This window comes from Rhinolophus ferrumequinum, chromosome 21 (genome assembly GCF_004115265.2).
Source record: "Rhinolophus ferrumequinum isolate MPI-CBG mRhiFer1 chromosome 21, mRhiFer1_v1.p, whole genome shotgun sequence".
NCBI lineage: Eukaryota > Metazoa > Chordata > Mammalia > Chiroptera > Rhinolophidae > Rhinolophus > Rhinolophus ferrumequinum.
In genome coordinates, this window is record NC_046304.1 from 7,873,279 (window position 1) to 7,900,630 (window position 27,352).

Genomic DNA, 27,352 nt, shown 5'->3' on the forward strand with positions numbered 1-27,352 from the left:
CCATGATTTACACACATAAATATTTAATCTATCCTTAATGCATTTGTTTTATTTTTTCCTACTCTAAATTTATTTACCTGCTATCCTGTTCTCAACAGGGACTTAAGGCAGTTTGTCAAAGTACATACAGTAAAACAAAATAAAAATAAGGAGACAGTGAGGCAATCTGTCATAACACTTTTTTTCTTTTTTAAAGAATCTATCTAAGGACTGTGAGTAGAATGTTCTAGCTAAACGTGACCTAGTGGGTCTTTTGCTTCTTTTGTTTTTCTTCATGACACAAAACCTGGAATACATTAAAAATGTAAAAGTGACGACTGCCTAAATGAAGAACGTTAGCCTTGCACGTATCTTTTGTGTGCGTCTCTTGTTAGAAGTAAGGGTTAATCTAGTCTGTCTTCAGAAGTCACACCTGTCCTGGTAGGATATTTTGTCCTTGTGGGTATTCTGGGTAAAATGACCATTTTTTTACAGAAGAGCAGAAATATGATTTTTATGTGAAGCCTTTATATTAGCCACCTATGAGCCTTTCTCTGGTTCTAGGTCAAATAGGGAATTTCGGGCTTTGGATATATGTTCAGCTTCTTCATTTTACAGATGAGGAAAAGAAGACCCAAAACGGAAGTAACCCATCTATGATTGCAGATCTCACCAGTGGAAGCAGATTCCGTGGTGCTGAGGTTTACAAGGAGGTTGACAAGTTTCAGGGGTCAAGGGCCCCGATGTCTCCTGTAAAGGGGGGAGCAAGGATCTCCTTGTCTGAGCCTCTGAGCTGCGCCAGGGTGGCGTGGGGAACCCTGGTCTCCCCCCTCCGGTTCCTAATCCCTCCCCGAGCTGGGCCTGTACCTTGTAGTCCATCTGCTCTGAGCAGTTAAACACGTAGACCATGATGCCAAGCGCTCGGCCCAGGTCCTTGGTGGTCTCTGTCTTGCCTGTGCCTGCAGGTCCTGCTGGAGCCCCACTCATGGTCAGGTGCAGAGACTGGGTGAGGGTGATGTAGCACCTGTGGAACACAGGAGGGCATAGGTCATTGTCAGTGCCACAGGTGGCCCGTGAATAGCTCTGGCCCTGCTAGGTCCTAGTGACAGAAAGTGGGAGGGCCCACTGGAGGCCTGAAACTGCTTCTAGAAAGGAAATCCCAGAGCCCCCCACTCCCATGTATTCCCCCCAGTGCTGTGGGAGGACTTTGTGAAGAATTATCTGATCACTATGCCCGCTCCCTGAAGGGCATCGGGGGCTCTCTGCTAGCCCCTTCCTGATCTTGCCCCTCCCTACTTCTCTTGGTCATTTCTCAGTGCTCCCCTTCCCCAGCCCCCATACTTTAAAGTTCATTCATGAAGAGCTATTTTCACTGGTCCAGTGCTGTGCTCTGAATGTTTGTGTCCCCCCCCAAAATTCATAAGGTGAAATCTTAACCCCCAAAGACTATGGCATTAGGAGGTAGAGCCTTTGGGAGGTGATGAAGTCGTGAAGGTAGAGCCCTCGTGAATGGGGTGAGTGCCTCACTACAAAGGCTCCAGAGGGATGCCTCGCCCCTATCACCGTGTGACGACACAGTGAGAAGGCACCATCTGTGAGCAGAAAAAGGGCCCTCGCAAGAACCTGAGCACGCTGGCACCTTGATCTTGGACTTCCCAGCCTTCAGAAGTAAATTTCTGTTGTTTATAAGCTACCCCGTCTGTGGTACTTTGTTGTAGCAGCCTGAACAGACTAAGACACCCAGATTTACTAGGGCTGTGCTTGTCCCTCTCTCCTTCCCACATCCAGCCCCCAACGCACCCAGTCTACCTGGATCATGTTCCTCTTCAAGCTTTGCCTGGCTGATGGCTACTAACTCCTTGGGGCTCGTATGTGTCATTACTTCACCCACTAAATATTCCTGGACCCTTCAACACTGGGGTAAGTGAGCAGATGTAACTCAGCTGTGTTCCTACTCCACTTAAACTTCCAACTGTGTGTGTGTGTGTGCTCATGCGCAAGCGCACGTGTGTGTGTGTGTGTGTATATATATATACACATGTAATACATATTTATATAATACACATCTTATATAATAAGCACATAGAAAAGATACTCAAAATCATTGATCATTAAGGAAATGCAAATTAAATCCACGATGAGGTATTGCAACACACCTAGTGGCTATAATAAAAAAGACAGACAATAACAAATGTTGGTGAGGATATGAAAAAATTGGAAACCTCATACATTGCTGGTGGGAATGTAAAATGGTACAGCTACATTGGAAGACAGTTTGGTACTTTCTTAACCTTTTCACTGCATTAATAGATTTCAAGTTTGTTCTCCAACATGTGTCAAAAATCCACAGAAAATAATTACAGTATATATAAGTAAATACTGTTAAGGTGGTACATTTTAGTAAAATAAATGATTACTTTAAAGTATAAAAATTTCCTATTGTTATTCATTCTTGAAAACACACAGAATTTATAGAAAAATGTACATCTGCTTTCCTAAACTTCCTTTCTGGAACACTGAGCTCGTGGGGTAAAGTTGAATGCCACAGTCAGCGTCATGGAAATATCATTCGACTACAGACGAACATCACAGTGAAAATGTTAAAAAGTAAAGATTACCATATGATTCAACAATTGTCCTAGGAATTTAACCAAGGGAAATAAGAATTTATGTTCACACAGACAGACTTAGGCAGGAATGTTTATAGCAGCAATATTTATAACACTAAGAACTGGAAACAACCAGATAGCCATCAATAGTGAATGAATAAACAACACGTGACATAGCCACGCAATGGAATACTATTTAACAATATAAAGAAATGAAGTACTGATAACATTTTGCATCACAGATGAACCTTAAAAACATCATGGTGATGTTTCATGGAGAAAGAAGTCACGTACCAAAGATTCCATATTATATCATTTCATTTGTGAAATGTCCAGAAACACAGAGCCAGTGGCTGCCCGGGAAGTGGGGCGGGAGTGGGGACTGACTGCAAATGGTGTGATCACAATGTTCTAAACCTAGACTGTGGCAATGATTGCACAACTCTATGAATTTACTGAAAATCACCGAATTGTAATGGATGAACTTTAAGGTATATAAATTACACTTTAATAAAGCCACTAGAAATGGGCCATTGGCCTAACATTTTAATACTTAGCAAATCAACAGAAAGGCTCCCAACCTGCAGGTTGGTCAGGAAGGGGCCATTTGTGGGGGCGTCTCTGAAATGAATTCTCTGTTTTTGAATCTGATATCTGGACTTAACCAGAAACTCTGAGTTAACGTCTTTCATGCCAGATGGTGTCTGGATCTCCATTAGAACCAAAATGGTTTTGAAAAGACTTAAAGTGAGTCCCCGCATTCTCCTTTAGTAAGTGCGAGCTTCGCTTCGTCCTTTGAAAGTGAGACCCAGGAAGGCAGTTTCCCCAGGCAGAGAGGAGAAGTGTGCAGACTTATTACCCCACCTGGAGTTTTCCCGTGTGATGGAATGTTGACCCAGCTGATGAGGGGTCACGGGCTGCCTTTAACCCCTGGTTGTCTAGGCTCACCTTTCCCTCTGGGCTGAGCTCACATTAGAGTTGTTGATCTGTCCGGTGGGCCACAAGGTGAGGTGAGTCAGGGTTAAGACAGAAAGCTGGGTCTCCTCTCAGCTTGCTTAGTCATTGTAACCATTTGGCAATGCTTCTCTCCTCTCTCAGACATTCATGGGTAGATCTTCGCAGAGTCCTCTGTGCAGGCTTCACTGTACCTGCCCTCCTGGGCTGAGTTCTGGCTCCAAATTGGTGCCTATGCCTCCCATCTCTTCCAGCCTCAGGCTTCTAGAACTATTTGGGGCCTGCCAGCAACCCTGAACCTCCCGGGGGAAAGGGAGCTACCTAGACTGGTGGAATCCTGACCCTCAGGCAACTTTCCTCTCTGCTCTCTCCCCACCCCCTTTCTGGCCCAGGGCAGCCTCCTCTGCCACCAAAAGGGCAATCTCAGGCCTCTTCTCTCTGGAACTGCAGGGTTCTTACGGAATCTTGCAGGCATCCAGAAGCACAAAATTTCACAAGAATAGAATTCTCATAGAAAACTCAAGAATCTCTCCAAAGAAATCCTCGGAACTCGATGTGAATCTCTTTTTGAGCATCTACTGAACTTCTGATTATCTCCAGAAGAAGCACTGGAGAGAAAATGTCAAAATATATGTTATTCCCCATAATCAGAGATCTCTAGAGCTGGAAAGGATTTCCGAAATTAACCAATCCCATCCCTTTATTTTACAGATAGGTAGACTGAAGTTCAGGAAAACAAAGTGGCCTGTCTACGGAGTTCTAATAACTCCGGCAAGGACAGTGGGGCTGTAGCTTGGGCTACGATGAAAACAAAGAAAAGACACAGTAGTTCCCTCTTCTGCATGATGGGTTGCCATTATGCTCAGGTCACTAAACCAGCAGAATGTCCTAATCCTTTGGGACACATGCTCCTGCTCTAAGATACCATCTGTGGTCTTATTAGATTGTCCATCTCTTTAAGCATCCACGCCAACTGCTTCAATTTGCTTCTCTTTCCCAGTGATGGGGGCAGAATGTGCTATAGTGGATTCAGGCAAGGACTCAAGTCAGACTGAGTTCAAATCTTGCCTCCACTACAAAGTGTTGGTGAAACTTGCCCAAGTTATTAAACCTTGGCGCTTCAAAAAAAATGTATTATTAAGGTCCATTACACAGTGTTTTCTTTGTACAAAGGAATTTAGATAAATTTTCTGCTTTCAAAACAACAGCAACTTGTGAGAATGGCAAGGAATCTTTGAAGAAGAGCACTTGTCTAGCCAAAGAACCCCTACATGGATATGGGTCAATTTAGTTTAGCAGCTTATTGGGAACACAGAACCTTCAGTATTGGAAAAGACCTCATAGGATTGGCTCTTTAACCATGCCATGCTCCTTCCAATTAAATCCTTCAAATACAATCACATAGCCTTTTCTTCCTCAAGGCATGATTTATTATTTTAGAAGGCAGCCCCTTCCACAGTGAGCCAGTTTTCTTTGTTTGAAAGGCCTTCCTAATATCGAGCTGACGTCTTTCTTGTTTTCTTTGGGTAAATGACTTGTATAGGCTTTGTTCTTATTTGTCCCACCAGGTTTTTATGAGGATAAGATAAGAAAAGAGATATGAAAGTGCCTTGAAAAGTAGAAAGCCCATTCACCGTCAAGGTATTCTTTTTTGAGATAATAAATATAGAGAGCATAGCTTTTCTTTTTTTTGGATATAGTTATTCAGTTGACAGATGAAAGAAATTATCAAAGATACCGTATCTTGATTTCAGTTATGAATAGCCTACAGCTATCCCAGAAATGTGGTCTGGCTAATCTTAGAGTTGGTGGAATCTCAGTTCATATGTATTTGTTTTCTACTGCTATGTAAGAAATTACCACATAGTAAGTGGCTTAAAACAACACTCATTTATAATCTCACTTCTGTAGGTCAGATGCCCAGGTGACTCCTGTATTAAGGGTCTCAGAAGGCCAAAATCTAGGTGGGTATCAGTTGGCTGCACACTCTAGGGGAGAATCTGCTTCCAAGCTCATTTGTGTGTTTGGCCGAATTAAGTTTCTACCAGTTATAGCACTGAGGTACTCCTTGCTGGTGGTAGCTCCTAGAGGCCATTCTACCATCCTTGCATATGGTTCTCTCTGTCTTCAAAATCAGCAATGGCATGTCAAATTCTTCTCATGCTTCAAACCTCTCTGATCTCCCCTTCTGCCCTCAGGCAGGAGAAAGCTCTGCTTTTAAGGGCTCATATGATTACATTGGAATCCTCTGAATAATTTTCCTTTTGCCATAAACAAAACATAATCATGGAATGATATCGGCATATTTATAGTTTTCACCCATACTCAAAGGGGAGGAGATTATACAAGGAAAAAGGTCATTAGGGATCATTCTTAGAATTACACCTACCACATGGTTCAATAATCATAACTAAGGAATAAACATGGAGGCAACAATATCTAACTGGAGGGAGGCCTTCAGCGGCATCACCAGGACTCAGGTCCCTGATGTTCAGTATCTTTATCAATAACTTGAATTAAGAAATAATTGATTAGATAGAAGATAGACCAAAATTCTAAATATTTGAAACAACTGAAAATGATGGGGTGGACTCAACAAAGTGAAATTTAAGAAAGGCAAATACAAATTAAACTTGCAAGAACTTGCACATATATTACACAGGGGAGATATGGTTAGATGGCGGTTCACAGGAAAAAGACCCAGGGTGTTTGATAGGTTCCAAGCTCAACATGAGAAATATCATTCATAGAAGAAAAATGGCCTCAGCATCTACCTGAAACAAATCTGTCTCTTTTAAAACATTTTAATATTTAAATTTTGAAAATTCTCTGTCCTCAGCATAAATGCCCCAGTTCTAGAATCTATTCCTTATGCCATTCAGTTATGAGATCCTTCCCCATCAAGTGTTCATCTTTCTTTTTTCCTACACTAGTTGGTAAATGTCTTTCCTAAAAAGTGACAGAAAGAACTGAGAGCAGTGTCTGACATATGATCTCTCTAGCAAAAGTAACAGCACACCTAGTAACTAAACTTGAGTAGTTATAATTATGCTTCATATTATGTGCATGTCTCAAATATGATTAGAAATTCTGGAAGTGACTTAGAAAACCCAAGAGAGTCAAGAGTGAAATTCGTAGAATTATTAATACAAGGCAGTAGACAACAGAATAGAAGATATATGGGCGGCCAGATGGCTCAGTTGGTTAGAGTGTGAGCTCTGAACAACAGAGTTGCCGGTTTGATTCCCACGTGGGCCAGTGAGCTGTGCCCTCCACAACTAGATTGAAGACAACGAGCTGCCGTTGAGCTTTCAGAGGGGTGGCTGGATGGCTCAGCTGGTTAGAGTGCGAGCTCTTAACAACAAGGTTGCCAGTTCAATTCCCACATGGAATGGTGGGCTGCACCCCCTGAAACCAAAGATCGAAAACGGCAACTGGACTTGGAGCTGAGCTGTGCCCTCCACAACTAGATTGTAGGACAGCAGGATTGGAGCTGATGTGTCCTGGAAAAACACACTGTTCCCCAATATTCCCTAATTAAAAAAAAATGTTAAAAAAGAATAGAAGATACATTCATAAAAATCAATTTTCTCCTATATATACAAGTGAAAAAAAGTTAAAGATATAATGAAAATAAGCAAAGATTTCTTAGCTGCAACACCAAAAACAGTGCATAAGAGAAAAAAATTGACAAATTGGACCTCACCAATATTTAAAAATTTTGTTCTTCAAAAGACACCATTAAGAAAATGAAAAGATAAGCAACATACTGGGATAAAATGTTTTCAAACACAAAAGCAATGTATCCAGAATATACAAAGAATTCTTACAACTCAATAAGAAGAAAAGCAGACGAATTAAACAATAGGCAAAATATATGAACAGAGAGTATGCCAAAGAAGACATACAAAGGACTAATGAGCACATGAAAAGATGCTTAATATTTTTATTATGTAAGTGCAAATTAAAACTCAAATAAGATACTACTTCACAACTACTGTCAAGAATAGCTATAATAAATAAGACAGACAATACTAAGTGTTGTCAAAGATTTGGAGAAACGGGAACCCTCTTACATTGCTAGTGGGGATACAAAATGATCCAGCCACTTTGGAAAATAGTTTGGCAGTTTCTCAAAGTTAGACATAAAACTGCTATAGCACCCAGCAATGCCCTCCTAGGTACCCACTCAAGACAAATGAAAACATATGTCTACAGAAAGACTTAAACGCAAATTTCACAGCGGCATTATTTATAATATCCCCAAGTTAGAAATAACCTAAATGTCCATCAACAGGTGACTGGATAAAAATTTGTCATATCTATGAAAAGGGATATTATTCTGAAATAAAGGGAAAAAACTACTGACACATGCTCTATCATGGATGAACCCCAAAAACATTATGCAAGATGAAAGAAGCCAGATACAAGAGATCACATATTGTATGGCTCCATTTATAAGAAATGTCCAGAATAATCAAATTTATAGGGACAGAAAATAGAGTAGTGGTTGCCTGGGGCTGGGGTGGAATGAGGATTAATTATAAATGAGCAAGAAGGATCTCACTGAGGGGGATGAAACTGTTATGAAATTGATTTATAGTGATGGTTATACCACCTGGTAAAGTTACTAAAAATCGTTGAAACTGTACACCTGCGTATATACACAGAGGGTGCCAAAAAAAGTATGCACATTTTAAGAAAGGAAAACACTGTGTTAAAATTTTAATACTCAATATATACCAATAACAAAAGGTGAATACAAGTCATGTTTGACTTCTGCAATTACAATAGGTGCTCAAAGTGGTTACCATCAGTGTCATTTTAACATATTTTTCCATTTCTTAAAATGTGTATACATTTTGGCACCCTCTGTATATATAATGTGTGTATATATATATATGTATATATACACATGTGTACATATATATATCTAGAGAGAGAACAATTTTAAATAGCAACAAAAATTTTAAAGACTTAAGAGATAACAATAAAAAATACTCAAAATCTATATAAAAATACTTATAAACTTTTCTGAGAAATATAATTGAAGGTATAAGTAGGCAGAAATTATCATATTTTATAAAGATGAGTATTCCTTCAAAATAAACTTGAAGGTGTTAAGGCTCACCAATCAAAACCCTAATCTTTCATATTTTGGAACTTACAAAATGATTAAGGCTCATTTGAAAGAAGAAACAGAGGAGCTAAACAAAAAATAGAAAATGAAGATGGATGATGCAAACCTTTACTATAAAAATATTACAATTCATAACAAGCTACAATCCTTAAACAGTATGACATATAGATAGGTTGACATACTAATGAAACAGAATAGATACTTTGAGGTAGTGTGATAAACTCAGAACTTTGAATGGGCCCACCATTATTTACAAACAACAAAATCAAATTATATAGTCCCTGAGATAGTTTCTGTGGGTTTTCCTTGCACAAGATTCCACAACTTGGAAAATCATCTTTTCTATATATCCTGTTTTCTGATGGGGCTGTCAGTCAAAGTATTTCCTACCCTTTCAGGAGTTGGCACAAGACTTAGGCTGAGCAAAATACTCTCTCTCATTGGTCACAGTGACTGGCTCAGAGATGAGCCCTTGATCCAAACAGAACAAATCTCTTCAAGGAATCTGACATCTAGTGCTGGGAAAGAGAGGGTCTCTCTTCTTCTTGGATCAGAAGTCATAAAGGTGAGGACATGGAGACCATCTTTCCAGACATACAAAGAAAATCTGTGTAAGAAAGAATACTCAGAAGAAAGCAAAGCCATGGTGAGAGAGAGAGAGAGAGAGAGAGAGAGAGAGAGAGAGAGAGAGAGAGAGAGAGAGAGAGAGAGAGAGAGAGAGAGAGAGAGACAGTTAGTTCAAGGACTGATAAGCTCCCTTTTTAGGCCCGGGAGCTATTTGCACTGCAGAAAGCTGGATTCATTTCCCAGGTATGTGAGATACCAAGTCCTCTTCCTGTTAAACTTAGTTTGACCTTGGCTTCTATCACTTGTAACTGAAAATGTATTGAGGAAAACACTCACTTTTCTCAATAGTCAAAAACTTTACCAAAGAAATTTTCAGATTTCAAGATGGCACAGTAGGTAAACACTGTGCTTTCCTTCCCTCGTGACCACATCAAAATTACAACTAAACTACAAAACAACCATCATTGAGAATTACCTGAAGTCTAGCTGAACCGAAGTCTTACAACTAAGGACATATACAAGAAGCCACCTTGAGATAGGTAGGAGGGGCAGAGATGCGGAACAGGCTGGCCCCACATCTGCGTGTGACCATTAAACCTTGGGAGGGATATTTTGGCTACAGAGGTCCCCCACAGGAGGAGCGAGGGGTTCCAGCCTCACACCAGGCTCCCCAGCCCAGAGTTCAAGTGCCAGGAAAGGAAGTCCTCACAACTTCTGGCTGTGAAAACCAGCAGCAATTGTAGCTGAGTGATACGGAGGGCTGCTACTGTCCCAGGAGATCCTCTTAAAGGGCCCACACATGAACTTACTTGCTGACAGACTCACTCACTCTGAGCTCCAGTACTGGGGAAGCCTCTTGAAAGGTTCCACGGACATATGAGGAGGAACTTAGTTGCCTGGCTTCAGAGTGAAGGCTGGAGGGGCAGCTTTCTCCCACACAGAAGTGCTGGTAGAATCCACTGTTTCTTTGTTCAACCCTCCCCCCTCCAGCATGCAGGCAGCTGCCACCTCTGAGTCTCCATTAACCTAGCTGACTGTTTGACTGCTGCTGGTGATTCCCTGAGATCCTGCCCCACCAAAATTGTGGGCCCATCCAAGCCATTTCCAGTGGCTTTTCCATACAAAAAGCCTGTCTTGGTTCATGCTGTGGACTTTTCCTAAAATCTCTCAAGGGTTCACAAAACCCAGATAAGCAGCATCTAGCTGTCCCATGCCTCTTGCTGAGCAGCGCCAAGCTTAGCGGCAGCCAGCTTTGTTTTGCAGCTTGACTTCTTGAGGCATCTCCAAGTTCAGCATCAGTGGCGGCCATCTGCAGATTGCTTTGTGGCTTATGCCAGGTGGACCTGGCAGAGCACAGGTTGTGACTGAACTTGGCTTCTAAGGAGGCCCTGGGGATGACATGCCCAGTGCCCAGCTTCAGAACAAGCTGGGGCATCACCCAGCCACTTCCAAGCATGACACACCCAAAGTGCAGAATGGGAAGGCACTGGAGTTCTACTAGTCAAATCCTGCTCCATTGGGTCACCCTTGCACAACAGCTCCTCCACTGTAGTTATGGCCAGTCCTCACAACCCATCAGAGTGAGGCTCAATACCTCCCACTGATGTGCAAACAGCAACCAAAGCTCAACTACAACAGGAAGGCACATGCAACCCACACAAGGGACACACCTGGAACACATGGTTCAGGTGACTAGGGAGAATGTGCAACTGACCCCTACAGGACACCTGCTACATAAAGGCACTCTGTTAAGACTGGGAGACATAGCAGCCCTACCTAATACACAGAAACAAACAGAGGGAGGCAGCCAAAATGGGAAGACAAAGAAACATGTCTCAAATGAAAGAACACAGCAAAGCTCCAGAGAAAGACCTAAACAAAATGGAGACAAGCAATCTACCAGATACAGAATTCAAAACATTGGTTATAAAGATACTCAATGATCTCAGTGAGAACTTCAACAAAGAGATGGGAAACGTGAAAATGGAGATAGAAAACATAAAAAAAGAACAAGTAAGAATTACAAAATACAATAACTGAAATGAACAATACATTAGAGGGAATCAACAGTAGATTAGATGAAGCAGAGGATAGAATCAGCAATTTGGAAGATAAGGTAGCAGAAAACATCCAAATAGAACAGCAAAAAGAAAAAGGCATCCAAAAAATGAGGACAGTTTGAGGGGTCACTGGGACAGCATCAAGTGTAACAACATTCACATCACAGGGGAACCAGAAGAAGAAGAGAAAAAGTAAGGAATTGAAAACCTATTTGAAGAAATAATGATAGAAAACTTCCCTAACCTGGCAAAGGAAATAGACATACAAGCCCAGGAAAGTCAGAGAATCCAAACAAGGTGACCCAAAGAGGACCACACCAAGACACATCATAATGAAAATGCCAAAAGTTAAAGACAAAGAAAGAATCTTAAAAGCAGCAAGAGAAAAACAGTTAGTTACCTACACGGGAGCTCACATAAGAATGTCAGCTGATTTCTCAACAGAAACTATGCAGGCCAGAAGGGATTGGCATGAAATATTCAAAGTGATGAAAAACAAGGACCTACAACCAAGATTACTTTACCGAGCAAAGCTATTATTTAGAATCAAAGAACAGATAAAGAGCTCCCCAGGTAAGAACAAGCTGAATTAATTCATCACCACCAAACCAGTATTACAAGGAATGTTAGAGGGACTTCTTTAAGATGGAAAAAAAATGTGAATGATAAAATGTCAATAACTACATATCTATCAATAATTACTTTAAATGCAAATGGATTAAATGCTCCAATCAAAAGACATAAGGATAAATGGAAGAAAATAAGACCCTTACATATGCTGCCTAGAAGAGACTCACTTCAGATGGAAAGACACACACAGACTAAAAGTAAACATTTGGAAAAAGATATTTCATGAAAATGGAAAAAAAAAAAAAAAACACACCAAAAGCTGGATTACCAATAGATATAACAGAAAAAGTAGACTGTAAAACAGAGGCTGTAACAAGAGACGATGAAGAACCCAGTAATCCAACTTTTGGGTATTTATCCAAAGAAACCCAAAATGCTACTTCGAGGGGACATGTGCATCCATTTGCTTATTCACTGCAGCATTATTTACAATGGCCAAGATGTGGAGGCAGCCTGGGTGTCTGACAGTAGATGAATGGACAAAAAGGAGGTGGTGCATATATGTAATGCAATATTGCTCGGCCATGGAGGGAATGGCATCTTGCCATCTGCGGCAACATGGATGGTCTTGGAGGGTATTGTGCTAAGCGAAGTATGTCAGATAGAGAAAGACAGATGCAATGTGATTTCACTTGTATATGGAATCTAAAGAACAAAATAAATAAACAAAACAGAAACAAACACATAGATACAGAGAACATTTTGATGGTTGCCAGATGGGAGGGGGGTTGGACGGTGGGTGAAAAGGGGGAAGTGATTAAGAAGTACAAATTGGTTGTTACAAAGTATTCATGAGAATGTAGGGTATAGCATAAGAAATATAGTCAATAATATTATAATAACTATATATGGTGTCAGATGGGTACTAGATTTATTGGGGTGATAGATGGGAGGGATGTTTGTAACGGTGAAAAAAGGGGAAGGGATTAAGAAATACAAATTGGTAGTTATAAAATAGTCATGGGGATGTAAAGTAAAGCATAGTGAATATAATCAATAATATGGCAATAACTATGTATACTGTCAGATGGGATTAGACTAGTCAGGGGGATGACTTCTTAATTATATAAATGTCTCACCGCTATGCTGTACACCTGAAATTAATATAAAATAATATCGACTGTCAACTCGAATTGAAAAATTTCAAAAGGGGGTAAAAGGTGAAGAGGAATAAGATGTTCAAATTTTCAGGTATAAAACAAGTTTGGGATATAATTTACTGCAAAGGGAATACAGTCAGTAACATTATGATAGCATGGTACGATGTCAGATGGTTGCTGGACTTACCATGGTGATCACTTCTTTAGGTATATAAATGTTGAATAACTGGTGTACACATGAAACTAATATATTTAGTTAGCTATATTTTAGTTAGCATATAATATATAATATGTTAGCTATATTTTATTTAAAATATTTTTTAAAATTAAATTTAAAAAAGTAATAAAATAGGCAATGACAGTAACAAATAATTCAGAGGATAGGAAAATCTAATAGCCAATAAACTCATAAAAATGCTCAGGCCTGTGAACAATTAAGGATATCCAGATTCAAATGAGATACCATTTTGTCTTACAAAATTGACAATATTTTAACAATAATACTTAATGCTGGTGGTGAGAATATCGTGAGGTGAACAGTCTCATAAACTGCTGGTCAGAATGAGAGCAACATTTTTTTCAAGAATAACTTGAAAATATATATCATCTAATTATACTGCTTCTTAGAATCTCTCCTGGGGAAATAATGAGAAATACAGTAAAAATTTATATATAAATGAATTCCTGGCAGCTTTATTTTTAATAGTAAAAGCTTAGATATAACTTAAATATGTCATATTTACATAAATTATGGGATGCTAGTAAATAGAATGTAATTCTACTAGTATTAGAGTGGATTAGAAGACGAAAGAATAAGCACATGATACAATGTTACATAAAAAAAGCAATCTATGATATTTTATATACCGCATCTGACTGTAATTTCATCTTTTCAGAATCTACAAGAAGAAGGAAACAGACTAAATATTAGCAATGATTATATCTGGGTGACTTTTATTTTCTTTGTTTACAGATTACTAAGTTTTCCAATAAAAATATCAGAGAAAAAATTTTTTAAAAGTGTCTGACTTTAGCTAGGTGTGTCCTTGTTCAGCAAATTACCTTCAAAGACTTGCATCAATTATATCTCACCTACTTGCAATAGTTCCTGAGAAATTAAGAGGTACTCAAAATTGATAAGCAGTTGATTAAAACATTACTTAACACAGCAAAGGGCTGAAAGGGCATTTGTGTGTGAAGGTGAGGGAAGGGGAGTAAAGGGGGAGGTCATCCAAAGGTTAAGAAACAACTTATGAGAATTACTTTTGTTCAGCCTGAAAAAGCATTTCCATTTACATCTCAGCTTTGTGCCAAAGTCCTGCGACAATGGCTGAGCCATTGTGCCTACTTATATATTCAAGTCCCGTCCAGGCAGTGGGAAATTCCAAAGAAATAGGCATAATCAGTCGGATGTTCTGTAATGTGGGTGTGCTTTTAATGAATGTGCAAAGGTTGTACGGATCAATTGTCCATTTGATTAATTCCTCTGGCAGGAGAGAATTAAATGTACTTAAGCTACACACCAGCAAAAGCTGAATGCTCTTTAAAATGTGATTTTCTGTGTTAAGGCCAATTTTTTTCTGGGCAAAACATTTCTTGAGATAATAATGGAAGTCAATGAGAAAATGGAATTTGCCATATAAATATTCACAACATACTACTTTGTCAGAAAAGCATCAAATGGGCAAGACGAGGTCAAAGTCTATATGGTATTTGCCATTATTTGCAGCGAATCTTCCTTTCAAGTTCTTATTTATATCATTTCATAGAAGAGGTGATAAATTCCGATTTTAGAAATAATTCACTGTCAAAACTTTACCCTTTCCCTCTATAAGGCATTCATCATTAGTTTACCAGAGATTTGTAAATCCAAAAGAGGTAATTATCTTCTTCAACTCCTTGGCAGGTGTGAAGCCCCAGGGAAAAGAGAAGCCTTGTCCTTTTTTATCACATGGAATGATACTGTCTGATATGTCAATGGAAAGCAAGGGAATATTCTGAAAGGTATGGAAAAGCGGGGCACATGTCCAAAGTCTCAGAAATCATTTCACTGAATTCACTCAAGGAGTATTTCTTGAATGCCTATTACGTGCCAGGTATGGTGCTGAGTCCTGAGGGTAGAGCAGTGAGCTAATCAAAGTCAACATTATCACGGAACATATACTCTAGAGTGAACGGCAGACATTAATCAAGTTGCTCAAATATATGATAACTTCATTATTCTGTTCCAAGTGATATCAATTCCCAAACTATTAGCTCATATTCCAAGGCAGCAGACAAAATCACCAAAAAAGAGAATACCGGACTTCCTTCCTGTTTAGGGTAGGTGCCTTGCTGAGAATCACTATAAAGACAAAGACACATCACAGGGTCCACTCTGCACGAAGCTTGAGGTGGGGAAACTTTTCCTTTAACCCACATGGAATAATTCCCTCCAACTGACCGAGCCCAAGTAAAGCCCAATAAAACCCTGCAGATGCCAAGACCCCCAGAACTGTTGCGGCCTTTACGGTCCCAGCTGCAGAGAAATCTGCATCTCCCTCTGAACAGACATTACCTACCTTTTAGCCTAAGCTGGGGCAGATAGGAGGGTCAGTCTCCAGCTAAGAGCAGAAGACAGAAATACCATTTATCCCAGGACCTTATTCCCGTTTCCTTCTCCAGGAGCCAAGGCACAGACTCAGTCCTGCATAGATCCCTCTTCTGAGACAACCTCCCCTTCTTGATTCTGTCTATTCTTATTTTTAAATATTCAAGCACCATTCATTCACTCAACAGATATTAATTCAACATCCAGTGGTGCTGGTGACATAGCAACAAACAAGACTGACAAAGGTCCCTGACTGTAAAGAGTTTATATTCTGAAAGGGAATGCAGCAAACAAGCAAGCAAGCAAGGTCATTTCAGAATGTGGGCAACGTTAGGAAGAAGATAAGCAGAGAGATCCGTCAGGGTTACTGGGGCGTGTGTGTGTGTGTGTGTGTGTGTGCTGGGAGAGGCTGTCTTCTAGCAAGAGTGGTCATGGAAGGTCTCCTCAGAACTGAGAGTAGAACTAAAGGGGAGAAGGTGACAGTGGAACAGAGAGCGTGGAGAAGGACATTCCAGGCCGAGGGAACTACTTGTGTAAAAGGCTCTAAGTTGGAATGAACTTAAAGGGATCAAGGAACAGAAAGGAGATCAGTGTGGCGGGGGAGCAGGGAGTGAGGCGTCAGGCTTGTTGATGGGAATTCCTAGGTCCCACGAGGAATCCATATTTTAGTCTAAGTGCAGTGGGGAGCGACTACAGATGGTGATGTGACCTCGCCAGGCTTCCACAATAAACATCAAGTGGGGAGTGATTTGAGTGGGCCTCTGAGTATAAGATCTTTGTAGACTAGGCAAGAAAATGAATTAAAGAAATGAAAAGCATAGGGGGAGATGAACCATGAGGTCTTACTTTATGGATGACGTTTGGAGTTTCCACTACTCTGGATTTCCCACATCCCTATTCATTCCATGAATATAGTGACTACAATTTAACTAAACATTATTTGGAAACATGTCTGAGAATATAACCAGAACACATGCAATAACACTTAGAATTGGCAGAGGGAAAATTAAGATCCTATTTGGCCATCTTATTCTTCAAAATTTATGACAATCTCTTCACTGCCTGTAAGTCACTTCCTTAGAGTGAGCCAGTCATACAACTATACAACTCTTTTTGAAGAGAAGAAGAGATTTAGTGTTCGATGGACTGATAAGGGAAAAACCAGCTCTTAGACTTTACAGAAATCTCAGCAGAATTAAAATATCATTTCTCACATGGATCATGACCTTATCCCCTGTCCTTTCTCTCCTTTGCCTATGTTCTGCTCACAAATAAATCTTCATAAAATACAGTTTCAATCGTTTTACTCCTGATGAAAAATTGTCAATACTTATCACTAGTTACTTACTTACTGGTAAAGAATGTATTCTTCACACTTTATATAGTCTGATTCTTAGCTGTTTTCCGAGCCTTATGAACAACTAACTGCCTCCCCCAAATTCAAGACTCTAGTCCCTCTTCCAGGAACATGTCTGGAGATTTCCCATTTCCTCCATGACTTGCCCACAAAAATTCCATTTTCCAGAATGCTTGTTAGTAGTTCTTTAATTTGGGGGGATCGCAAACCACTTTAACAATGAATGCACGTTATATAGATCCTGTCAATAGAAAGAGTGAGATGAGCACAGATTTCTGTACAATGTCACGGATACCCTGACAGCCATTCTACAACCTACTGCACTCCTCCTGGAATCCCACACACCCTTCAAGGGCCAGGTCAGATGCCCTGTCTTCCTTGACACGTTACCAGTCCTCTTCTTCCCACAGTGGGGGGACCCTCAGTTCCCAGAGAGCTTACACTGCTAAGTCACTTGCTTGGAAATTTGTAGCATCTGGCTTTCAGCCCTATCTGATACCTACGGTTTTGCACTTTATCCCCTGCTGCTATTTAAATTTTTATCTACATATGCGTATGTCTTATTTCCCTCACTAGAATCGGAGTTTAAGGGCAGGACGTGTTTTAGTCGTTCCCACTGACTAGTTCCGTGTCTGGCATGAATTTATTTATAAGTGAATCAACATGAATGGCAGAGAATACGGTTCCCTAAAAAATAGGAACTACCTTTGTCTTTGCATCCTCAGAGTGAGAGGTGCTGCATAAATGTGCCAATTGATTGATAAAAAAAAAGTAATAGCGATCCCTTACTGAATATTTACACACCAAACTCATTACAAGCATTGCTGTCTTTTACCCTTATGAGACTCATGTGAGGTGTGAGCTACTACCTCCATTTCACAGATGAGGAAATCAAGAATTAGGTCAAGTTTTTCATGGTCAAATAGCTGGTAGGCATTAGAGCCAGTGTTAGAATGCAGGTGTGTATGACCACCTCGTCATTTCCTCAAAAATTTACATCTCATTGATTTGCTCTGTGGTTTGTTCTGAGAAGGGCTCTGCCCTACATCCTTTCTGTTTTATTTTACATCTGTTAAGTCAGGCCATCCCCCTGCAGCTCTGTGGACAAACAGCAAGTGACAGTGGCCTTGATCCTAGATGGCCATTGGATGGCCTGAGCCAGACAGCAGTAGGGTTCTCTGCCAATGGCTGATGCCAGCACTTACCTGTCCGTCAAAGGTGTGATGACCAGGCGAGGTGTATTTCCTAGGTACTCATAGGAATACAGAAACTGGGCATCACAGATGTTGGCGAAGCAGTGTTTGGCCTCATCATCCCAACGGTGCCGCAGCTGGGACAGCCAGAGGAAGGCCTGGGCATTGTCTACCTACAGAGAGAGGGGCAGAGAATACGGGTGAGACACAGTGTTCAATAGGTAGCGGGTGGCCCCTTGGCCACAGGATGGCTTGGACGTTTTCTACCAGTCAAGAGTTCAGCACGCTGTGCCCACCACAGCACAGAAAGCATGAGCTGCTCTGACTACTCTGTTTTTCTGGCGTTTTAAAAGGTCAGAGCAGCCAGCTCTTTAGCCAGTGCAGTCTGAGGTCCCCATGTTTTGGCCGTATGCAAGCTTCTCTCTAACCCCAATATTAATGATGTAGCTGCCCACAAAGATGGACAGTGCTGGATGTTTGAGACTCACCTTCTGAGCAATCATCTTTGCCACCACATCGCGGGCATGCACGTCGATGGTGCAGATTGTCATGATTTTCTGCCGGTCCCCCTTGGAGAGCTGGCCAATCAGCATGGTGATGAGTGTCTTCAGCTGGGCCACTTGCTTCTTGTAATAGTCCCTCATGGCGTTCTCATAGCCTTCCTCCAGCCTGGCAAACGCAATGCCCACCTCTGTGGTCCACCAGATCTGAGTGCAGGTCAGGGCCACCTGTGGCGTCAAGAGTTGCTTAGTAAAGCTACTATCGAGACTGTCTCCAAAACCAGCCCACTCATCACACAGAAAGCGCTCAGAATGTAAGTGGGTGAGTGACACAAGACCATCCCTCCCTCTTCCACCAGCACGGACTAAGTGAGCCACGTGCCTCTAAATCCTTGGCGATGTGAAGTACTTACAACACAGTGGGGAATGCACTTTCTGCTCTTGAAAAACGCGTCATTTGGTTGAGAACAACCAAAGACTTACTCTAGACCAGGGCTGTACCAACTGCGGCCCGCGGGCCAACTGCGGCCCGCAATCCATTTTTCATTGGCCCGCAGCAAATTCCAAAACTATATTTAGTTTACTTAAATAAGCCAGGTGAGGCAATACGTACTTCACCTCGAGTGAGTGGCCCGGCTGTGTGTGTATTTTACCGCACATGGCCCTTGGGGAAAAACGTTGAAAAAAGTTTGGACACCCCTGCTTTAGACAATGCCAGTGGCTTTTAGTCACTGCTACACTGATCATTCCTTTTGCTGCGTCTTTCCTGTGTTTGAGAGGATAACACTATCTCAACGTCTCAACAACACTTGGTCTTCACTCTGTTCTAGAAACTCTTGGCGCCCAAGCATACTAATTTAGTGAGCCACTGCCGACCATTTGTGGCCTACTTCTGCTTGTCCATAATACTTTCACTACATTTTTTCATTTTTTATTTCTTAAAACCTATCACCTTGAAAGGCTTACTCTTGAAATTCAAGGTGAATTATACTGAAATTCAATGTGGTAATGTGATTTGCATTTTTCAGAGTCTCAAAATAAATGGATAAAGTGATTCAAATGAGCATTTCTTTTGTTTCGTGAAAAACTTAGTATGACAAATGCATAATTTTGATAATTCATGGCAGAGAATTTAGATACATTGATCGTCTGCAGGCTCATCTGGTTTGGGAGACACTGTTCTGGATGAAATCTGTCACAATAGTAGCAGGCAGCAAATTTTCTTGTCTCAAACTTCTGATTCAGGTAAACAAGGGATGCGGATGGGAATTATTTCCTGTGTGAAACAGAATTCTGTTGCAATAAGGAGTACCATTTCCTAATTTATCTGTTTTCACCTTTGGATTTAGACATACTGGATTTTGTTAAAGAAGTTCCTCCTGCACTGTGATTTTGTTGGGGTGATTTGATTGTGAGGTGCCAACTGTACTATGAAAAAAGACACCTGCTGCCGTACTGACTTGTTTCTCTTCTCACTGTATGTTTACACTTGCTGTCAACATTTTCCCACTTTCTTCTCGCTTCTCAACCCCAGGCAATGTGGCCCCTTCTCTACCACTCCACGGAAATGACCTCACCAAGTTCACGTCCACTCCTCAGCCTCTTTACTTTGCTTGAGCTCTTGGAAGTGCATGGTGTAACTGACCTATCAACAGTTTCTTTTTTGGTTCCCATGACTACCATTTTCTGGGTTTCCTTATATCTAAAACGGTGCTATTTCTCATTCTGCTTTGCTGGCTCCTCCTTGCCTACTCAGCCTCAAGGGTTTGTTCTACACCCTCATCCCAGTCTACATACCTTCCAAGGGCAACTTTATCTACTCCCATGCCTACAATGACCACCAAATATCAGCAACCTCCAAATATATTAGCTTTAGTACTATGCCACCAACGGGGGAAGGGAGGAGTGCCGTGCTACAGCCAGTCATTTAAAAAATTCCTCATTAGCTCTCCCCTTTCTCTTATTACCCTCCTGAGAACCCTATTAAAGATTCAGACATGACTTAGAATCAAGTCAGAATCCCTGACATGGTCTATAATTGGCTTCAAGTTTCCTCTGCAGAATCCATTGCTGCCTCTGGCTCCCTCCTCCCCTTACTCTCGCTTCAGCCACACTCAGTTCCTCACACGCAGCATGCTTTCCCTTGCTGCTGAGCCTTCACCCATGCTTTTCCTCATGCTTGGTTGTTCTTTCCCTCCATCTTTAACTTCTTAGCTCTTATTTCAAATCTCGGCTTCAATATCACAGGGGGCTGGTCCCCAGACCCCACTATGTAACTATATGCTCCTGGAGTACCCTTTTATCATCATACTAGGTCCCACTGTAAGTGACTGAATTACACACCAGTCTGCAAACTCCAGCCGGGCAGGGTTTATTGTCTTGTTCCTGGCTGGTGTCTCCTGTATGCAGCAAAAAGCTTAGCACAAAGTAGGCTGCATCAATGAGGTGAACTGTTTCCATTTTCTCCCTACTGTAGCCAACGAGGGTAAAAATGGACAACCCTTCATTTTCCAAGGTTATGGCTGACAATTCTCTTGCTCCCTCTTGCTGATGCCTCACAGACCAGGCTCTCCTGGTTGTGAAGCAAACAGTGAGTTTGATGTCTGGTAGCCCCTGAAGACTGAAGGAGGCCCCTGAGGAATACAGCCTAGTGGAGGATGGGGGCCCACAAAGGTCCTGGTTAGGACAATACCTGAGCTGGATAGTCGAAAAGCCACAGCTCCCTCGGCTTCTCTTCATAGGCAGTGACACCTTCTGTCATCTCATGCCTCACGGTGGCCTTCATGTGAGCAAGCACATGGTTCAACCATATTTCTACCTGAAAGAAGAACTCTGGGTTAGTCACTGGGCTCCTAAAACGATATTGTCACTAATACATTTTCTTCCACCCAGCCTGAGGCAGTGAAGAAAATGGAGCCCAGGCATGAGGTACAACCTCAAATGGCTGCCAGAGGCACAAGGAGACATTTAATTCGTGTAACCCAGGATGGTGATAGGTGAGAACCAAGCTCAATCAGCAACAGGTGGATGTGCCCATTTGTAACACGCAGGGCAGACTGGTAGGGTAAGGGGCTGGGGGGCAGGGGCTGCCATCCAGAGTTTATACAACGAAATCCTAGTCTGGGTTGAGCCAGGTGTAAATAAGTCAGTAGATTCTCAGGACCTTGTGTATGCTCAGTATGGAAATGTAAGCCAGGATTGTTTTTCTAACTGCACGGTTCTGGGTCTACAAAAAGAACACGTTCTGAATCAAACCCTAGGATCCCTTTCATAAAATGGAAAATGTCTGATTGTTTTCTGGTTTACTGGAAAGCAGCAGAATTGTTTTCCAAGGTACATGTGGATGAAGGTGGAACTCTATAAACGACATTTTCTCCAGTTGCTACTTTGGGTTAGATTGGAACTAGATTAGGACAATGCTTTGTTGGATCACTTAGGATAATGGACAAAGAAGGACTTATACCTTAGTGGTAATGGTGAAGGATGGCAAGGGAGTTTAAAGAGAGAATCGTCCCATGTTTTGTGTTTCTTGAATTGTATATGGGAAACTTGGAGGTAGTAGTTCTTGGAATCCGGTGGTAGCTGGCTCTCCAAGGGTTAGAGCTGTGGGAGGAAGTGACTCTGAGGTGTATTTATACAGAGACGTGACATCTCAGGAAAATGGTTGACTTTAAAGGGTATTTTCTCCTGGAGGAGATGTCAGTGTGCCTGATTACCCTGTGGGATGCTCAAGGGGGTGTCATGTTCGTCTCTCGGTACTGCTAATCATTTTGAAATCCTTTTCTCATTGACTCAAGGAGTTGTTTATGTGCATTTCATTCCTCTCTGCACAGGTCTTTGGTTAAGGAAGATATATGAATATTGACACATGTCCTTCCTAGAGAGAGGAAGGCAGGCACTAGAAGCTGCTCCAACGTCAGTTCAAGTCAAGGGAACCTGGCAGTCCCTGGTCACAGACAGCAGTTCTGGGCCAAGGTCAAAAAGGCTATCCTGAAGTTTGATGCTGACTGTATTTGAATGCACACACTTGAGAAAGAAAGGGAGAAGGAAAAGAAAGGACGTTTCCATCACCTGCCCACTGCAGTCGCAGGGCTCACTGAAGGCCACATATTCTCCTTCCTTGCTGTACATGCCAAGACTTATCTTGGTTGTTTTCTCGCTGGTGTCCAGCTGGAACTGCATCTTGGCCATATTGTCAAAGAGTTTGGAAAGATGGCGTTGAACCTATAAAGGGAAACCATGCCAAAGGACTGGAGAATGTATCCAGGAAGTTACTTATCGGTATTATTTAGAGGTCTACCTTGTGACAACTATCAGAGCATCGGGTACCGAGCATTTAGAAGGAAGCCTGTAGGGATGATGGTGATGTGAGGATGGGAATCAATTGAACTGGGTAGAAGTGGCCAAAGGCATATAATCCTAGTGGGAATCAGGCATTGGCTACACACCAAAGAAGCCACCAGTTTGATTAATTTCTGTTTGATCTCCTATGGGTGGGAACAGATTGGAGAAAAAATAATAGTTAATTCATACGCCCTCTTCCTAAGAAAATCCTACTGTGTGGCAGTCTATAGGCCCAGAGAAGTCTGCAGAAGTCTGCAGTCTAACATGCCCAGGTCTAAAGGGTCAAGTGCAGTGGTGACAGTGGCCTGTAGAAGGAGTCACCCAGTTGTTGGAAGTGCTTTGGTGCAGCAGACCGTCAGCAGGGTCCAAAGTAAGGGCGGGCATGCTCAGTCCAGGCAGGAAGCCTGGTCATGCCAGGCGTCTCCCCAGTATGGAGTCTCAGGACACACAGGCCCCTCACAGGGATGCCTCGGGCAGAATCTCTAGGAGGGATGCTACCCTGTGGCCCAGAGGGGAAGGAAACAGCAGCCTGAAGAAGAAACTGTAAATAGAACACTGCCCTTTGGTAGAGGTTTCTTAAGTATAAGGTCCTTTAGGCTGCTGGTACCCTGAGGGCAGTCTTAAATTTACAACAACCAGCTCTTTAGCTTGTGAGATGAAAGGAACATTTTTGAGTATATAGGTGAACTGTGAAAGTATTCTAGGAGGTCTCACTCACAGTGACGTGGGACAAATATATTGATGGGGTGGACCTTTTTTATCCAACAGCAGATTATCAAATAGCAGATTAACAAACCAACCAACATGGGACCTAGGAAATTGTCCTGCAACTTAAAAGAATGAGAAAACAGGACTCAAAATAAAGAGTAAGGGTGTGTGTGAGTGTGTGTGTGTATACACACACACATATATATACATATGAAGCTTTAACGAACAAAACAGAATTATGAAAAACATCACCTTGTATTGTGTTCAATTAACGAAAGAAACATGAACTCTATATAATATGAGGTGAAAGACGAGTTGGTAGAGGTAGAAAAATAAAATAAGAAAACCAACAAATAACAGCACAGTTTGTAACAATATTAGCAATACTAAAAGACTGATGAGCACAAGCAAATTAAACAGGGTGGATAAATTGGAGAAACTATTGCAGAATGCCAAGGAAAAAGACTGAGAGATAAAAAAAAATATGTATGAACATATGAAAATATGTATGAATATATGAAGGTAATGTATATAGCACAGAGAGAATAAAATCTCAACTAATGGAAATATGACGAACCTGAGGGAAAAATTTATCCAGATAAATGGAATAGAAATATTAAAAGCTTACTGAAAGATAACTTTTTCAAGATAATGAAAGCCTTGGCTTTCAGATAGGAAAAAAAAAAAAAACCTCATCATGTGTTGGAAACATTAATAAAATTAAGTATCTATAACAAACATACACAAATTTTCTAAAATTAAAATCTAATTTAAATTTTGATCTCTTGGAGATCCAGATAGAAAGAAATTAGTCTACTGATAAAAGTTAAAAAAGAAAAATCAGACAGGCAGGAAGGCCTAAGATGAATTCTCTGTAACAAGAAACATCAGAGCTATTCCTGCAGGAATTTGAGCGGAAATTGCTGTGACCCATGAATTCCAAATCCAACCATTCATTACTCACATGCAGAAACTAAAGACAGTCACAGATATAAAAGGCATTGAGAATTATTCGATCATGCTCCATTTCTGGGGGAAAGAATATGGGGAACCACTTAAAGATTTACTCAAACCAAGTAAGAAATAAATAAAAATAAATATTTAAGAGTGAACATATCATGTATAAAAGGTATAAAAGGTCTGGCAATGATCTTTGACCCGTCCTATACATAGAATTAATGAACATATAGTTACAAAACAGAATGCTAATGTGATAAATATTTCAACTCCACTGTGCATGGGCTACTTTGGAAACAGTTCAATCGATAGAGGGTGGACAAAAAGAAGGCATGTAACTATTAGGGCTAACCTATCTTTAGTACTTCCTTCTCACCAACAAACCAAAAACATAATTTCACTAAGTTAAAAAGTTAGCGACGATAGAGGCGGCCGGTTGGTTCAGTTGGTTAGAGCACAGTGCTCATAACACCAAGGTTGCTGGTTTGATTCCCACACAAGCCAGTGAGCTGTGCCCTCCACAACTAGATCGAAAACAATGATTTGACTTGGAGCTGATAGGCCCTGGAAAACCACACTGTTCCCCAATATTCCCCAATAAAAAAAAAAATTTTTTAAGTTAACGATGATAGAAAACTTATGCATGGGTGCCATCTTTTGGCTCTGTTGGAAAAGCTCTCATCCATTGCTGATGGTGATGCAAAAGGACACAACTGCTATGGAGGGAAATATAGCAAATCTAACAAGACCACATATCATTTACTCTTTGATCCAGCAATCTTACTTCTGAGGAATTTACCTGGAAGATAAACCTCCAATAATACAAGGCCCAAAGTTATTCAATGTCAGATTATTTGCGATTGCAAAATATTATAAATAACCTATGGCAAAACTATGGTATACTGGTCCATGAGGTATGATGCAGATGTAAAAAACATAAGGGAGGTACGGAAGATACCTTTGAATTGATATGGAATGATATGGGGTGATTTCCAGGATATAGCTAAGTAAAAAAGAAAGCATGCTACCTTTTGTGCAAAAAAGAAAGGGAAATAAGATAGTAGAAACCTACAAATGTAAATGCATATCCGCTTATTTTTGCAAATATAAATATAGGAAAGGTAAACCAAAAACTAATGGAATTGGTTACCTACTAGCTATAACTTTTGACTACAGGGGGATTGAAGGGGAGGTGGTGACGACATGTTAGGAATGGGTGAAGAAGTGATACTTCTCAAACATCTTTATGCACAGTTTGACTTTTAGAATTCTACATATTCAAACAATCAAATAAACAAGGATGAGAAAAACCTTAAAACTGAAATCAAAGAGAACCCAACTATACTTCGAATGAATAACAAAATCACACTGAAGGAGGAAGCGAACTCATCTAAGTAACTTCCTGACACAGCATTCTGACTACAGAACAGTCTAAAGGAAACTAAGAGAACTATAAACAAATCTTGAACTCTTCTTAGGGTGAGGAGGGAGGAGATAATGGAACATAAAGCAGAGACATAATCCATCCCTCCCAGCCATCATTTTGAGACTCAGACTCTGTGATCTGTAGCAGTGGTTCTCAGCATGTGGTTCCCAGACCAGCAGCATCACGGGAAATCCTCAGTATTACAGACTGATACCTACTGAATCAGACAGACTCTCTGGGGGTGGGGCCTAGGAGTCTGTATTTTAACAAGCCTTCCTGGTGATTCTCACACACTCTCAAGTTTGACAAGCACTGACTATAGCTCCGAATACAACAGTGCTTCAATTAGTTACTTTATTAATAAAAAAATTTGTAACACAGTAGGCTTCTTCTATTTTACAGATGAGGAAAGTTTGTTTTGAAGAAGCCCAAACTATATGTCTAACAAGTGGCTAGAACAAGGCTATAGAACCCCCAAATTTGGGCTTCTCATATACACTCTTTCCACTAAACCACCCCAATGTCCAGTTAATACAACTTCTATCTTATCACCCAATGGAAATTTTAGCTATAACTTTTAAGCGCTAAATCTCTTAAGATTTACTAAATCTCTCTGTAGAATCAGATCAAAGGCATTCCATGTAAAGACTCAGCCCCTTCCACCTTTGCCATCCTCAAAGCTTCTCCATTTCTACTTTAGGGAGTCAGGGCCACTGATGGGTTGGAGGGTATCCTGAGAGGCAGTAATGGTGGGAATGAAGAAGCTCTGAGGTTAGGGATGATGCTGGTGGCAACACTGGACTGAAATACACACACTGCTGGAGAGAGGAGGCATAATGGGGAACCCGAAACTCTCCTGCTGGGAGCTCCTCAGACCTTCTAGATGTTTCTACACGCGTTCTCTCAGCTTACCTGCTGCGGAGCTGTGCCGTTAGAAAGGATATCTAACAGATCAGAAGAGGAAAGAAAGTAAAACCTAGGGAAGGCAAGCCTTTTGGTATCCAGGTACTCCGCCAGGGCCTTCTCACACAGGTGTAATCTGAGGGCAGACATAGAAAGTCTTAAGTTTGCCTAGGTTCATCATTACATAGATATTACATAAATGCAAAAATATTATACATAGATATTACATAAATGCAAAAATATGCAATACATAGATATTACACAAATGCAAAAACATGCAAAAATCAGAGCAAGACACACTTCCGGGTATTTGCAAACATTCACACCGATATATT

General features: G+C 41.0%; 1 protein-coding gene across 1 annotated transcript in view; it reads right to left on the reverse strand.

Moving 5' to 3' along the window:
• DNAH9 (dynein axonemal heavy chain 9) overlaps positions 1–27,352 on the reverse strand; it is a 311,767-nt gene that overhangs the window by 198,115 nt on the left and 86,300 nt on the right. Inside the window, exons 22-27 of the mRNA XM_033089991.1 lie at positions 27,027–27,153; positions 22,751–22,903; positions 21,372–21,497; positions 18,668–18,907; positions 18,192–18,352; positions 847–1,003 (exon numbers count right to left, since the gene is read on the reverse strand). Coding sequence (XP_032945882.1) covers positions 847–1,003; positions 18,192–18,352; positions 18,668–18,907; positions 21,372–21,497; positions 22,751–22,903; positions 27,027–27,153 — 964 coding nt within the window. The remainder of the gene's footprint in view (positions 1–846; positions 1,004–18,191; positions 18,353–18,667; positions 18,908–21,371; positions 21,498–22,750; positions 22,904–27,026; positions 27,154–27,352) is intronic.